The following is a 14,696-nucleotide window of genomic DNA, read 5'->3' as shown; positions in this document are numbered from 1 at the left end:
AGTATTACCAGAACATCTAAGCTCTTCATCTAGTCCTTGGTACCTAGCTGAAAAAGATTGTAGTAAACTAGCTCATTATCACCACCATCACCACTTGTTTGTCATTTCATCGTGTTCCTCATGTTGAATAACCTGAAAGTATTTGGTCACTTGCCATTTTGCATGGGTTGAATGAACAGCCTAATTCCAACTCCACTGACGTCAGCGACACAGTCTAGCTCTCCCACAAATACTTCTGAAACATCAGAAGTATTTGGTGATGTTAAAAAGAAGTGATCTGTGCTTATCTTGAGGGTTGCTCAAGAGTGGCCGATAGTGTATAACCTATATCTGATCATTTTAAACTTGTTTATTTTTTGGCACAAAGAATTTGGGCGTGGAAGCATTCCAAATAGACTCTACAGGCCTCCAAAACAGGACTCTTCTGCTCTCTCACAATATTTATGCTGACTGAGAGAACAAAGAAAATGGATTTGGATTTTTTTCCCACATAGTTCAGCGAATTTCTCACCTAGCTGTTAGCAGGAGCCAGAAGCCAGTGTTTGATAACTCAGAGGTTTGTTTAGCAGTGTCTCAGCAAAGAGTGGTAGGTTACATTTATGTATGCGAAAAGTTTCTGTTCAGTAGCTACACAGACAATAAAATGTTTACTGCACAAAGTACTACAGTCACTAAAGCAGTGGCCTGCCCTTGTTTTTGCTGACCAGGTGTAATGCAGAAAGCGAGGAGGACAGAAGAGTCATTTCCCTCCAGCTGGACAGAGAGCACCATGCTCTGTTCGTGGCATTCTCCAGCTGCGTCGTTAGAATTCCCCTGAGTCGGTGTGAGCGTCATGGGTCATGTAAAAAGTACGGCTCCATTCCTGAACTCCCCCTTAAAGCAAGGCCACCAACATTTCTTAGAAAGGAAGTAAAAAATGCATAATTTTTTGGGGTTTTTCTCTTGCAAGGGCTTGTATTGCTTCACGGGACCCATACTGTGGCTGGTTAGACCACGAGGCGTGTGGAAGAGTGACACCAGGCATGCTGTAAGTACTCCTTTTCAAGTTAGCCCAGCATCTCTAAATATGATTTACAGACTCCACAGGCTCATGCCCTTCCCTTGCACGCAGTTACTAAATCTCTATTTTTTTTAAAGATTTTTTTTTCAGTGCACTGTATATGTAAGAGAGCAGAATGCTAAAGTCTGGCCTAATTCTGCAACTTCTGGGTGAAGACTTGCTTTCAGTGGGAGTTTTGCATGTGTAGGAGGACAGGCAGACCTGTAGGAAGAGCAGTTGGAAGCAGGAAGGCATGCAATTGCAGCATGCAAACCTGAGCAGCTCCAAGAGGACAGGACGCAGTATCCCCTCCCAGGCATGCTCATGGTCAGGGCACAGGCAATTGCAAACATGAAAGCGCAGGATTCACAGTGGGAAGAGCAAGGTTGTGCCTCTGCACTGGAGCTGGGGTGTTATATATGCATACCAAAGGCGTTTTGCACAAATCAAGTCTGTAATATATGGTGCACTAGCAGCTGTATCTTAAAAAGAGGCCTTTGTAGTAGGCCAGTGCAAACTTTAACTGGTATAATTGGATGGTTGTATCTAAACCCAAGAGCATGCCCAATGGAGAAGACATGATGTAGTTGCTAAAAAAAAGGGATTGTTTTTCTTCTATTTCCTGGCATAAGCACACACAGATAGTTTTAAAGCTGGACTATCCTGTACATTTTGTACAATCCTTTGGGCCACACACTGGCTGTTGTGTATGTTTCCATCTGCTGCTTCCAGAAAAAAAAAAATCTCCATTTGTATCCTTACTAATACTGTTAATTGCAGGTTCTCTTTGTTTGTTTCATACAACCACAGCACTGGAGGATACGTACAAGATGTCGAATTCGGCAACACGGCACAGCTTGGGGACTGCCATGGTAAGGCACAGTCACTGCTGCTCCTTTGGAATGTCTCACCATAGTCTGTGGCCACACCTCACTGTGGATGTTAAATTTCTGATGAGCTTTTCAGTAACATGATGAACACATCACCTGGTGTTACTGTGAATGTTCACAAAGCTGAGCTTTTTTAGTCCTGGGTGGCAGAGCTTTTCTCTTTCCTTCACCAGTTTACAGCTATTTGGGGTCTACAGCAAAGTATTGAAGAATTTATTTTTTGTAACCAGTGATATTTTAGTTTTTATTTTCCATTACTCAGGTTTGAGATCTTTTGCTTTCTTTTTGTTACTTTTTACTGATTACTTGTTCCTTTAATTCTTTTAGAAATTTTGCCTACTACAGCTACACCAGATTACAAAATATTTGGCGACCCAACATCTGGTTAGTTTTTTTTAATTTTTTTGAATTAATGACCTTTACTTTCCTTCAGTTCAGCATTTTCAGCCCTTTTTTCCTTCCTTTTGCACAGTTGGCAATCCTCCATTTTTGTGCTTTTACTCATGTTCCCACTGATGGTAAAGATAGTCAGACTCTTCTCACTCAGCACTTCACCCTGTGTAGCCGCATGTTAACAGCTCATTATTTATCGAGACATCTTTTATTAAAGAGCCTGATTAACATAGATGACATCTTCACTGCACGAAGTCCACTAAGCTTTACTCTTGATCCCCAGCCATGCGTTTGTGAATGCCCCTCTTGGTCATCTCGAGTAGATGAATGGCAGAACTTCATCATCTTCCTCCTTACCTCTCCTTTTCTCTTTTCCTTCCTTCCCAGCAAGCTTTTTGCACAAATACACATTTTCTAAAATGTGTATTTCTTTATTTTTGAAATGCTTTAAGTAGTTTATGCTAATGGAAAAAAATTTAACATCACAAACTGTGTAGCTGAATGAGAAATTGTGTAGACAAAAGTGGCTTAGAAAAAGTGTTGTGCATTGTTGTCAGATGGACTTTTGCATCCTTTTCTCCTCCAGTGATTTTTCTAATAATGTGTTCACCACCAGCCCCTGGTGTTCAGGGACACCCAGTGCTCCTCTGTTGAACTCAAGAGCAGAACCTGTCTTGACTTCAACAGGAGCAAGACTCAGCCCTTATTCTCCAGTCTTTGCTTTTGGAACTTGGGTCTTTGCTTCCAAACCAAGGGCACATTTCTGAATGACAAACAGGACAATCATCTATTTGTATGTTAAATTTGTAAGAGTGCAACAAGAACATTATTTGTGGTTTGGTTTCTGACGTTTTCACTTCGGTTACTTGACAAGAAGTAACGTTTGAGACAAATATTTTCCAGATCTATTTACCCACAATGCAAGTTAGAGACTCACTTCAGGAAACAAAACTGTCACACAGAAATGCTGCCTGACTTTATGAGTGTTTATCAACTGAATTTTCAAAGTAATATTTTATGACACAGATAAAATTGAACCTTATTTTCAAGTTCTGAGTAAGTGTGCTTTTGAAGTACATTTCTCAAGTCTGATCTCAAGCCATAGACCTTCCTGCCTAAACCTACTGGGACAGTGAACACAAAATACTCAAAGGTGTAACTGAGACTGAACTGTAAACTCGATTTGATGAGTTTCTTGCTCTGTGCATTTTCATGTAGGCTGTGGTGGGTCTGTTCAGCAAACATATTACAGAGGAGCCAGAATCTGTGCAGGATTGTTCCTTAGGAACCATTACAAAATAGGGGTTAAAAACATTCCTTTTATCCCCACCTGCAGAAATGGCTCATTCAGCAGTTCCTGGTATACCATAATAGCAGTAATGGAGCTGATCTGGTTTCTCAGGCATAACCTGTCATGAGTGTGTATCGTTCCAAGTAACTTATTTTTTTTTTTTTGAAGATGTTTAAAAGGCAGCCAAGTATGTTGTCTCCAGTGAAGAATATAGCAATTAAGTAGACTAAGTTGTGCTTTTCACCCCCACAGTTGCTTGCTTAACTTTTGCACTGCTTTCACGGTTGACTTCTCTGGCTTTTTGGCTAGCAGCTGTTGAAGTGTAAATGTACTATTTTCAGTTTTGAAGTAATTGATTTTTATCAGCCATCTGTACTTCTGCAGAGTGTAGGGGGGGTCACATCTTGTTCTGACATGTAACTCCCGTAAAATACTGTGTCCAGCTATAGCTTAGATGTGCCATGAAACACATTAATAAAAATCTGTTTGCCACCACAGACATGGAGTTCTCCTCAGCTTCCATTACCACAATGGCAAGTATCCCAGTTATATCACCTAAAGTGATTGGTTCCTGGAAACCTAAAGTGACTGGCTCTCGGAAATTTGTAGTTCAAGATGACCCAAACACTTCTGATTATTCTGATCCATTATCAGGTGTCCCAAAGGGTAAGGCCTTACCAGGGAATACATTGCAGCTGAATGGAAACCTGATAGTCTCAGCATTGTCTAAGGTTTAAATGTAACAGCCGTGATTGTTGGGCTGTATTTTACACCCATTTCCTGTGAATATGCAGACAGTGCAATCATGTTTTTCATACCTACTTATCCCATGGACAAAGTGCTGCTTAGAGCTTATAATGGGAAACACAGGTAATAAGTTCAGCTTTTTAATCCTGGAGAGGTCCAAAACTTCCATTGAAGTCAATGGCAGTTCTGGATACTTTTAAAAAATACCTTCAAGACCTATCTGCACCTCTGTTTATTGTTTTCAATCCAGTCTAGTTTGTCTTAGACTGTTAGTCCTCATGAATGTTTGCTTATGTTTTGGGTTTTTTTCATTGGGGTTGGGGGTGGTGGTTTAAAACAGAACACAAAACAGAGTTCAATGAGAGATCCATGTGTTTAAGGGGGCATATCCCAACCTCTGCTTGCCTTCAATATGTTCTTGAAGGATAAGGGTCAGACTAAGAAAGTGCTGAATTTTTATTCTCTGGATATGAGCATCAGTTTAGAGATGATCTGACTACCTACTGAGATATGCAGAGGTTTTAAGCTGAACACAAGAAACCTATTCTGTCTGTAGTTCATCTTCCTCTAGCCATTCTTTCAGCTAAGTGAACCTTTGATTAGGCTCTTACAGCAACTGAGACTTTAACTCTCTAGGACTATTGCAGTCAACCACAGAATCGAGAAGCTTCCAATCCCATAACCAGAATTTAACACAATTCTCTCTCAGTGCATAGCACAGCAAGGTGACAGACATGTTTGCACAATTCTGTATTTACTGAAAAATCTCACCAGCCAAAAACCATTTCTGTTTTATTACCATTCACCAAAACATATCAGGTTTCCTATCAGCCATTATGGCCGTGCATTTGTCATTTTAATTTGTTGCAGTTATTTTCTGTTTTGCTTTAAGTTTTTATTATCATCTGCTCTTGGTTCTGAATCACATTTTGTGTCATAGCTATTAGTGAACTTTACTCACTTTTTCCTTCTGCTTCTGCACAAAGCCATTAAAACCTGTAACCCTGAACATTAACAAGATTCAAAGGCCTTGCCTCTAACAAAAAGTGGCTCTGTTCCTTCCCTCTTTGTCTTTCATTTTAACATCTCTTGGGATTGCAACAGAATTACTTTCATTAAAAACTAACATTGTCTTAGCTGCAAGATGTCTGTGGTTGCTTTAAAAAATCTAAAAAAATCAAAGGTAGCTTGTTAATACCCAAATAAAAAATTAATCAAATATTCAATTTCTTGGCCTAAGCTAAAAGTTTCTAAATTTTAACATTCTCTAATAACTTAACCTAAGTTGTTTTTATAATGTTATGAAAGTATTTATGTTCATTATTGGTAAAAAGTAAAAATCAGTGCTCTAAGAGAATCATATTATCTTCCAACTTGGATATTTATAATGAGTGCAGGTGTGCCACTCCAGGACTAGCAGCCTGGGAGAGGAGTAGTTTACAAGTTTTCTACTGTATTCTATTACTGTGGCTGTAACAATGCAGTATATATATTATACATTTTTACACAACATTTGCATAATCCTGTCTCTCCTTCGATACTGATTTATGAGCTGGGCAGGAAAGTAAGAGAGAAATCCATCCATGAGTTATTAATTGCTGTCTGGCCCAGTAGGACCTTCTAACCTCAATTTTCCAGCAGAAATCATTAATGTTAATAACATAAGGCCTCTATTTGTGAGCCTTAAAGGAAATTTGGGGACAGGCTAAACAAAACATAAGGAGAGATGCTGCAGCAAGCTTTCCTCATTTTCAAAGAAAATGGGCAGTTTTCATTTAGCCTTGTCAGTGCACACAGTCATTTTATAGTTTTTATAAAATTATTTGCATTCACCACTGGAGTAGATTGCAGGATCCTACTGAGTTACACCAACAGCACAGCCAGAGCACTTAAAAACATTTAATAGACACTTCCATGAGGAAGGCTGCCTTCTTCTGAAACGTGTCAGTGTGAAATACCTGTAGATTTATGATATCCTGCCTGTCTTTTGCAGGTGTGAGGTGGGAAGTACAATCGGGAGAGTCCAACCAAATGGTACATATGAATGTCCTAATCACTTGTGTCTTTGCCGCTTTTGTCCTGGGAGCCTTTATTGCGGGAGTGGCCGTTTACTGTTACCGGGATATATTTGTACGGAAATCCAGGAAAATACACAAAGATGCAGAATCGGCTCAGTCCTGCACTGACTCCAGCGGGAGCTTTGCCAAACTGAATGGGCTGTTTGACAGTCCTGTCAAGGAGTATCAGCAGAACATTGATTCACCCAAACTGTACACAAACCTGCTGACCAGCAGAAAGGAGTTGCCTCCAAACGGTGACACCAAGTCCATGATGATGGACCACAGGGGCCAGCCTCCAGAATTAGCTGCACTTCCAACTCCTGAATCTACACCGGTTCTTCAACAAAAGACTCTGCAGGCTATGAAAAGTCAGTCGGACAAAGCGCATGGTAACCTCAATGCTTCGCGAAAGGAAACCCCATTAAAAAGCCCTCAGTTTTTTCCTTCTAGTCCTCCACCTCACTCTCCTCTAAGTCATGGACATATTCCCAGTGCTATTGTTCTCCCCAATGCTACCCATGACTACAACACATCTTTCTCAAATTCTAATGCGCACAAGGCAGACAAAAAGATGCAACATCTTGATCATCCACTTACAAAATCATCCAGCAAAAGAGACCACAGGAGATCTGTTGATTCCAGGAACACCCTGAATGATTTTCTGAAACACTTAAATGAAACTACTAATAATCCCAAAGCAATTATGGGAGATATTCAAGTGGCCCACCAGACTTTAATGCTGGATCCAATGGGCAATATGTCTGAGATCCCACCTAAGGTTCCCAACAGGGAGGCGTCTTTATACTCTCCTCCATCGACTCTGCCGAGGAACAGTCCCACAAAACGAGTGGATGTTCCCACCACTCCTGCAGTACCAATGACCTCTTTGGAAAGGCAGAGGGGTTATCACAAAAATTCTTCACAGAGGCACTCAATATCTGCCCTTCCTAAAAACTTGAACTCACCAAATGGTGTTTTGTTATCCAGACAGCCAAGTATTAATCGTGGGGGGTACATGGCTCCCACGGCAGGCACAAAGATGGACTACATGCAAGGGACGCCTGTCAGCGTTCACCTCCAGCCTTCCTTGTCCAGGCAAAGCAGCTACACGAGCAATGGCACCCTGCCTCGTACAGGAATAAAGAGGACACCCTCCCTAAAACCCGACGTGCCACCCAAACCCTCATTCGTCCCTCAGACGACGTCAGTCAGACCACTGAACAAATACAGCTACTAGGACATGTCTGTGCTAAAATGAGTGTGGCATTGACCTGTACAGGTTGTGAAATGATGTTGTGGTAGACACATAAGGCAGAGACTTGCTTGTTACTAAGGAGAACAAAGTAGCCAAAGAAACTGTCTTTACTTGAGTAACATCTGTGTCTTGCCACATGTAGCTTTAGCAAGACTTTGTGTACTTGCTAGGAGCGAACACAAGAAAAAAACAAAGGAAAGTGCTGGTCATTACATTTCTTTTGTTTGGAGCTAAGGAGACATGTAGCACAATGGGGTGGGGGCTACATTACTGTTCTAAATAGCTAAACAACAGTTGTTGGGAAAAAATCAGTAAGCAAATACTTGAAAAATGGGTTCCATTTTAGACTGCCATTAAGTGTGGTCATTCCCATTAAATGTGAACATTTTACTATGTATGCATTCACCTTGCCTCTTGCACAAATGTCAGAAAATGGTAATGTCTCAATGAATAGCTGGGTTAATAATCAATTTGCTGGAATTAAGTCTCTGGCCCAACTGTAGCATTATTTTTTTCTCTCCATGTGTGTGGCATTTTGTTTTTGCCACAGATAAAGCTGTGCGTGTGTGTGGATGTGTGTGTGTACTGTACACACTAGGATGTACTTAGGTTCCCATTGCATCTTTTATGCTATGGAATTGTTTACATTGAGCATGACTGAACAAACAGATGACTCTGCCTTCTGCAGCCCGCTGGGTTCAGCTCGGAGCCAGCTAAGGATGAACTGCGCATCTCTGACAGCCTTCTGAGGGAACGCCTGGATGAAAGAGTCACCCAGTCAAAGAGTGCAGATATGTTTAATTCTTCATAACTCTGTTATGCTGCTATTGATTCAGAGCTGTGCATTTCAGATCTAGTGTTTTGGGCTGGAACGGGGGAGTTTTACTGTGTTTCCACAGTGCCTCCATCCAATACCTGGCCACTGTGAACTTGAGCCCCTGTACTCCTCGCTGAGGGCAGCTAATAGTCAGTTCACTTGGCAAATGCCTGTGTAACTGGAGAAGGTCACGTTTTTGTTGCATTTAATAACACCCTACACACTGATAGACTCTTGTCAGTAAAAAAGGAGAAACATTAATTGGCCTGGCAGAAGCAGTCTGTGAAAACTCAACAGTAGTGCAATCAATTTGTTTTTGTTGTGTAAAGTAAGGTTTGTTTTTTTCCAAAGTCATGCAGGTAATGACAATATTCTGTAAATATTATGTGTGAGTTTACCTGAATCTGTGCATTTTGTGCCTTATTCATGCAAATGATAAAAGTACTAAAAAAAAAAAATTAAATCTGTCAAGTGTTCTCACTATAGCACATATCTCCCGAGTGCCAGTTGTAAAACCTCTCAACAGCACCCAAAAAAAAAAAGATAAGACGCAAGAATAATTAATGGTAACTAAAGGCAGCCTACAATCCAAGAAGACAGCAGCATTAAATCACCTTACCATGATAAACATTCCACTCCAGCTCTCTGAAGGATCAAACAGTTATAATGTGAAATCAAATGAGGTTTCTAGGGTAATGGAACACCTGCTAAAGTTGTGTAAGCTATTTAGTAGGGTTTACAGTATCCACTTGCAGCTGATGTTCAACACAGATGGCTATTTTAGCTTGCAAACTACACACTACCACATTGTTTATTGAACATAACTATAGAAATAACCATGGCAGAGGAATATTCATGAATTAGTGGGACAAATAACTGCAATGGGTTTCAATGACGGTGGAGATTTATATTATGTGTTCAAAGGGGAGAAAAGGTTAGTCACTAAAAACTGGATCTCTGTTACAGAACAAAGAATAAAGGATAGAAGTAGTCATTTTTTTCTTGTAAGGCTGTAAGGGACATTTATTTCCCGAGACCTCTGGATCCAAAAATCAATGATCTTTCTTCCTAAACACTTCTGTCTTGCAACTAAAACACTACAGATTAATAACTATTAAAATGTACTCAGTTGTCAGAAGACACAAACTGATCCGAATTCACTTTACAAATATTAATACAGACTTGTGTGACCCGGAAGATAAATGTATGTGAACCCTGATAACCTCCTGTAACATTGTGCTGCCTTGTAGATGGTAATGTGAGTTCTCAGTATTTATGTTGAAATTTCTAACATTCAACCTAGTCCTTATTCTGTTAATTTAATAATAAAAGATGCTTTATCCATTTGTGCAAAGGTAAACGCAGATTGTATCTTTTTTAATGGTACGGCATAAAAAAAGTAACCCTTAAATGAAGCTGCTCTATTACTATAGAGTACTTTAACATGTATAGATATCTTGTAAACTTGTATTGTGGATGTGTAAATAATACGTTCTTTGGGTTTTTAACACCGCATGTAAAGTCAAAATAAAATATTCCCATGTACCAAGTGCGTAATTTCATTCTTAGTGCGGATGTGCTGTGGGATCACCGTGGGGAAAGTCTCTGCTTGCCTTGAGCAGCTCTGCCAGGAGCCCTCGGCCGCTCCCAGCCTGGCGGAGGTGGGGTGACACACACCAGGGTCCTGTGTGTCCTCTTCAGCCACACTGAGCTCTGTGTCCCTGGGGCACGGGCAGGGGCTGGCGGTCACTTTCAGCCTCCTGAGGTAAATACAGAACACCAGAGTAACCAGCACGTGGTGGAGAGCTGGGTACAGTCTGGGCTGCCCCCACGGCACCAACACCAGGCACTGAAGCTGATCCCTGGAGCTCCAGCCAGGTTTCAGCTGGGATTTAATTCCTGCAAACCTTTCTTATTAAGGTCAAAAAAATACCAATTTTGCGCAAATACAGTGCAGCTTTGAAAGAAGGTAGTGTATTCGTTTTACAAGGTAGATTACAAAAGATAGAGCTAATTCCTGGCCAAATTAATTGCTGACTCACATAGCAGGACATTCCTAAGTACCTACTAATACTTAATAATTGAAACTCACCTTTCAGGCAAATAGTTAAATCCCAGCAGAAAAATAGATGCTGTGTATTTAGTATGTGTCAACATGTCATACAATTTTAAAATAATCAAGGTAATTTAGTATCAAAAAACAACTATAACATTCTTTTAATTAAAAGTTGATTTTAGATGGTGGATAAAACCAATTTTTTATAAGATTATGCTGTCAAGGTATTAATCATTTGAAATTGCTGTGCATGTTATAACACTCCAATGGCATCTAGTTGCATCTTACAAAAAAAAGAAAAATTCTCAAGGAAAAAGAAATACGGTGCTTAAAAAGTTTCAAAGCTGTAATGGCTCAATATAATTTTCCTAGTACCAAAGAAAATGTCTATTTTTTTATTAGTATGGGATTTTCTTCATTGGATGTCTTCATATATGAAATGAAGCATTAAACACGTATGACTCTTACGCTGCTTTCCCACTTTAAAATTAACTATGCCTTTGACACCAGTGTCAGCCAGTGTGGCTAAAGGCTTTCCCTCCGTGGAGGGGCTGTACCCACCTGAGTCATCTTCAGCCAGGCATTAAAGGTCATAGTGAGAAAATTAAAAATAGCTGTTTTAGTGATGTGCAAATGTGCATCTGCAACACAAATCCTGGAATATTTTTTGTTCACAAAATGTCTCTATCTAAAATGTGTAGTGACCATTTTCTGGGGTTCCGTGGTTTGGTCTGTATTGAACCAGCCTTCCCTTAACCAGTGATGTGGCTGGATGGGTGTAGCCAGACCATCATCTGCCAACACACTCTGTTGGGCTACACGGTGCGTGCAAACGCCACAGAAGTCCATGCAAATATTATTAATTAGAAAAATAAGTACAAGAAAACTCTCCCTTTACTAACAGAGATGGCTTTTAGCCAATGATGATGCCAAATCAGGCACCTACAGAAGCCCCATTGTGGAAGGGAACTTCAGCAATAAGGACAAGCTCAGCAACAACAGTTTTTCTCCTCCAATGCTTTCCCGGGTCAGGCGGTTGGTTTGGAGCATCCTAAGGCCTCTCTTGAAGAACAATCCGAAGCTACAGCTGATAAAGGAGCACAGGAAGGCTGCTTGATGTGTCCGGGGTCGTCCCAGCACAGTTGATTTTAGATGGTGGATAAAACCAATTTTTTATGGATGTGGGGCAGGGCAGCTGCAGGCATGAGAGGACAGAGGAGAGGCTCCTACTCAGCTCTGGCTTGCTTTGGGTTTTGTAGAAAAAAATGGTTTTGAACACAGACAAAACACCAAAGGGCTGCAGGCCTGTGCTAGTGAGATGACTGCAAGAAAACCAATTTGTAAAGCTGTGAGTAGTTATCTCTCTGACTGCACTGCCAGAACAAACCTATGGCCTTTTAAATTGGGGTCTTAAAGTAATCACAGTAGTTAGAAAAATCAGGATGCCTCTGTCTTAGTGCTGCCTTGCTAATGACTCACTCTGTGACCCTGGGAAGATTATGCAAGGTTTATGCAGTAAATGGCTCCTCAGAATGCAGTGGGTTTAGTGGCTGGTGTGTTCCATAGCATTTTCTTCTTAATGCTTCTTTCTCTCTCTCTGATTCTGAGCATTATAGCAAGGATATCTTGCAGGTAAATAAAGGGAAAGAGAAATACCTTCCCATCTGGGAAAGGTTAGTATTTGCAGGAGTAGGGAAGAGTTGGTTGGTATTTCCCCAGGTGCCTATTAATTTCATGGCATGGAATAATATTTTTTAAAAATTGATCAAGACAAAATACCTCATAAATGCAGCATCTGGACTTCAGCTGGGATGTGCAGGCTTTTCATATAAAAAGCACTACCAGGAGACCAACGTACCAAGGCTGCATTTGTTGTTCAAATGTCATCATATCACAGTATGAAAGAGCAAGAAAGCAAAGGATTTGGGAGAAAAAAAAAAACCACATTAAATATTTAATTAGGTTCAGCTTTGCTCAGAGCAGTAGAGATTCTCACTTTTTTATTCAACCCTACTAAAGTTCAGCTGGTGTGAGGGCCTGACTCTGGTCCAGCCATTGCTGCCTGCTTGCAAACATTTTCATAGGTATATTGCATTGGCCTGACACACATCTGAAATTATAATCTGTCCCAAACTTTCAACTGAGAAACTTTCTACTCTGCCTGAAATAAAATTTATTGGAAGCTCTGATTTTATTAGTGCATTCTGAATTCATCTGAGGGCCTGATTTATGACCTCCTCACTTGCTTTTCTCCTATAGTCACTAATAACTTTTCTGAGCTCTTCTCTTAAAAATGGCAACTAGATCCCAGCCTGTGTCCTACAGTGAGGGCTGCTGACCAGAGCAGAGGTGCCAGAGGGTCCCCATGTTTTGGTAAGGGTTGAGAATTTCTTGGGTTGCAATGGTGGCACTGCATCCTCCCCTGCCAGACTGGTGCCTCTGCCCTTCATGTCAGCCAGAAAGAGTATTGCCCAAGCTCCTGTAATGCTTTGAGGGGAGGGGAGGAGAAGAAAATCTACCACATAGGCAAGCTGTCCTGACCATTTTCAGGAATGATCCCCATTTGTCAACATATAAGAGATTTTATGACAGAAAAATTTAATGGCCAAAAAAATAAATCCCAACCCCCAAACTGACCTGAACACATCTTGCTGTCCTTGTTTTGAGAATGAGGAGCAGTTTTCCAGGGCAGGGTCTCACTGAACAGCACAAAAATGAGCGAAGTACACAAGTTCTCAATGAAGGCCCTTCTGCAGGATCATACCTGGCTGTAAAAGTGTTTTGTAACTTTTTCCAGTAGCTGACTTTAGCCATTGGCAGAGGCAGTCCATGAGCTCAGAGGTTTGCTTGCAGCTGTACTGACAGCCTCTAACATATGTCCGTTCCTGCACAGAGATGGACAGCTGCCTAGTAGGAGAAGAAAGGTGGCAACTGGCTTTCAATTTGGGTCACTTCAAGCACAGGGTTATTTCTCAAATCTTTGATTTAAAATACTGGCCTCACATGAGGAAAAAATAATCAAAAGCAGATCAGAGCAGATGAATCATAAAAGCAATGCACAGGCTAGCTGCACCTTCCTTTTCTGTGCACTGAATATCCATGTGATTACTCTTGATTTCCTCAGGAATACATGTTGGTCAATTAACAGCCTGAGATTTTTTTTTTGTTAGAGACTAATGGCAAATTTTTATGATCAGGCCATGCTGTTTAACTATGAATGGCCATTAGTCACAGGTTATTGTGCCTGGCCAACAATTAGGAGAGAGAGAAGCATTTCCAATATTAATGCCGCGTGTGAGAATTGATTTCTGTGAAAGCCTGTGCATGTGGCTCTAACATTCCGTCTCTGTCACTGCTAGCACAGGTGAAATACTGACTCCATCGAGGGAGATGGCAGAGCTGCATGGGGCCAGGCCTTCGCCCTCAATCACTCACACGTCCCCAGAAAGCAAATGCTAAGGAGGCATGAGCAAGGCCAAGAGAAATGGGATGCACATCTGCAGGAAAGCATTTGCTGTAACAGGATGCAGTCCCCAATGTCATCTCTGGCCACAGGTTTGATAAGGGGGATCAAGGCTTCTGGGTAAGAAAAATGGCTCTGTGAGAATGACCTGCTTTTTCTGGTCATGGGACAGTTTTTCAGCAGATATTGCCATAGGAACTGAACAGGCTTGCTTGGGCCAGCTGACATTTTGTGTGTGGTGTCCTCTTGCCCATCCCTGGGCCGCAGTGTCTGCAAGGCTGCAAGTCTGCTTTTAAATTCATTAACAAATCCTATCATATATTGGGCTCAACTGGGACATAAGGTGCCAAATGCTAAGCTCCCAGGCACAAGAGAAAAGCCAGGTGAAGGCACCCAGAATTCATTGAGACTGCTGGGATGGCACTCCTGGTGATAACAGAAGCAGAAGAAGGTGTCTTGAGTTTGTTTCACTTCTATTGGTAATAATCAAGTCAGGCAAATCTAAATATCAAAATCACAAAATAATAGAATGATTGAGGTTGGATGTGATCTCTGGAAATCATCTGTTTCAAGCCCCCCTGCTTAAGCAGGACCACTTGGAGCTACTCAAACATTCAGGAAATCACTGGCCTGAGCTAGGACCCTGAACTGAATGACAGTAAAAATGATTATTCATCCTTAAAAC

General features: G+C 41.1%; 1 protein-coding gene across 10 annotated transcripts in view; it reads left to right on the top strand.

Moving 5' to 3' along the window:
- The window catches only part of SEMA6D (semaphorin 6D), a 31,303-nt gene extending 21,272 nt beyond the window's left edge, over positions 1-10,031 (top strand). For 3 of the 10 annotated variants that reach the window (XM_058846762.1, XM_058846753.1, XM_058846757.1), the window contains exons 14-19: positions 708-848; positions 950-1,027; positions 1,820-1,911; positions 2,257-2,313; positions 4,112-4,279; positions 6,354-10,031. In XM_058846762.1, the coding sequence (XP_058702745.1) occupies positions 708-848; positions 950-1,027; positions 1,820-1,911; positions 2,257-2,313; positions 4,112-4,279; positions 6,354-7,657 (1,840 nt within the window). In that variant the 3' untranslated portion in view covers positions 7,658-10,031. The remainder of the gene's footprint in view (positions 1-707; positions 849-949; positions 1,028-1,819; positions 1,912-2,256; positions 2,314-4,111; positions 4,280-6,353) is intronic. The other 7 variants (XM_058846754.1, XM_058846756.1, XM_058846760.1 and 4 more) reach the window with 7 other exon arrangements.
- The last annotated feature ends 4,665 nt before the right edge of the window (positions 10,032-14,696 follow it).

Source organism: Poecile atricapillus, chromosome 11 (genome assembly GCF_030490865.1).
Source record: "Poecile atricapillus isolate bPoeAtr1 chromosome 11, bPoeAtr1.hap1, whole genome shotgun sequence".
Taxonomy (NCBI): Eukaryota; Metazoa; Chordata; class Aves; order Passeriformes; family Paridae; genus Poecile; species Poecile atricapillus.
Note: the sequence above shows the minus strand (reverse complement) of the source record. Positions and strands in the feature narration are given on the sequence as shown.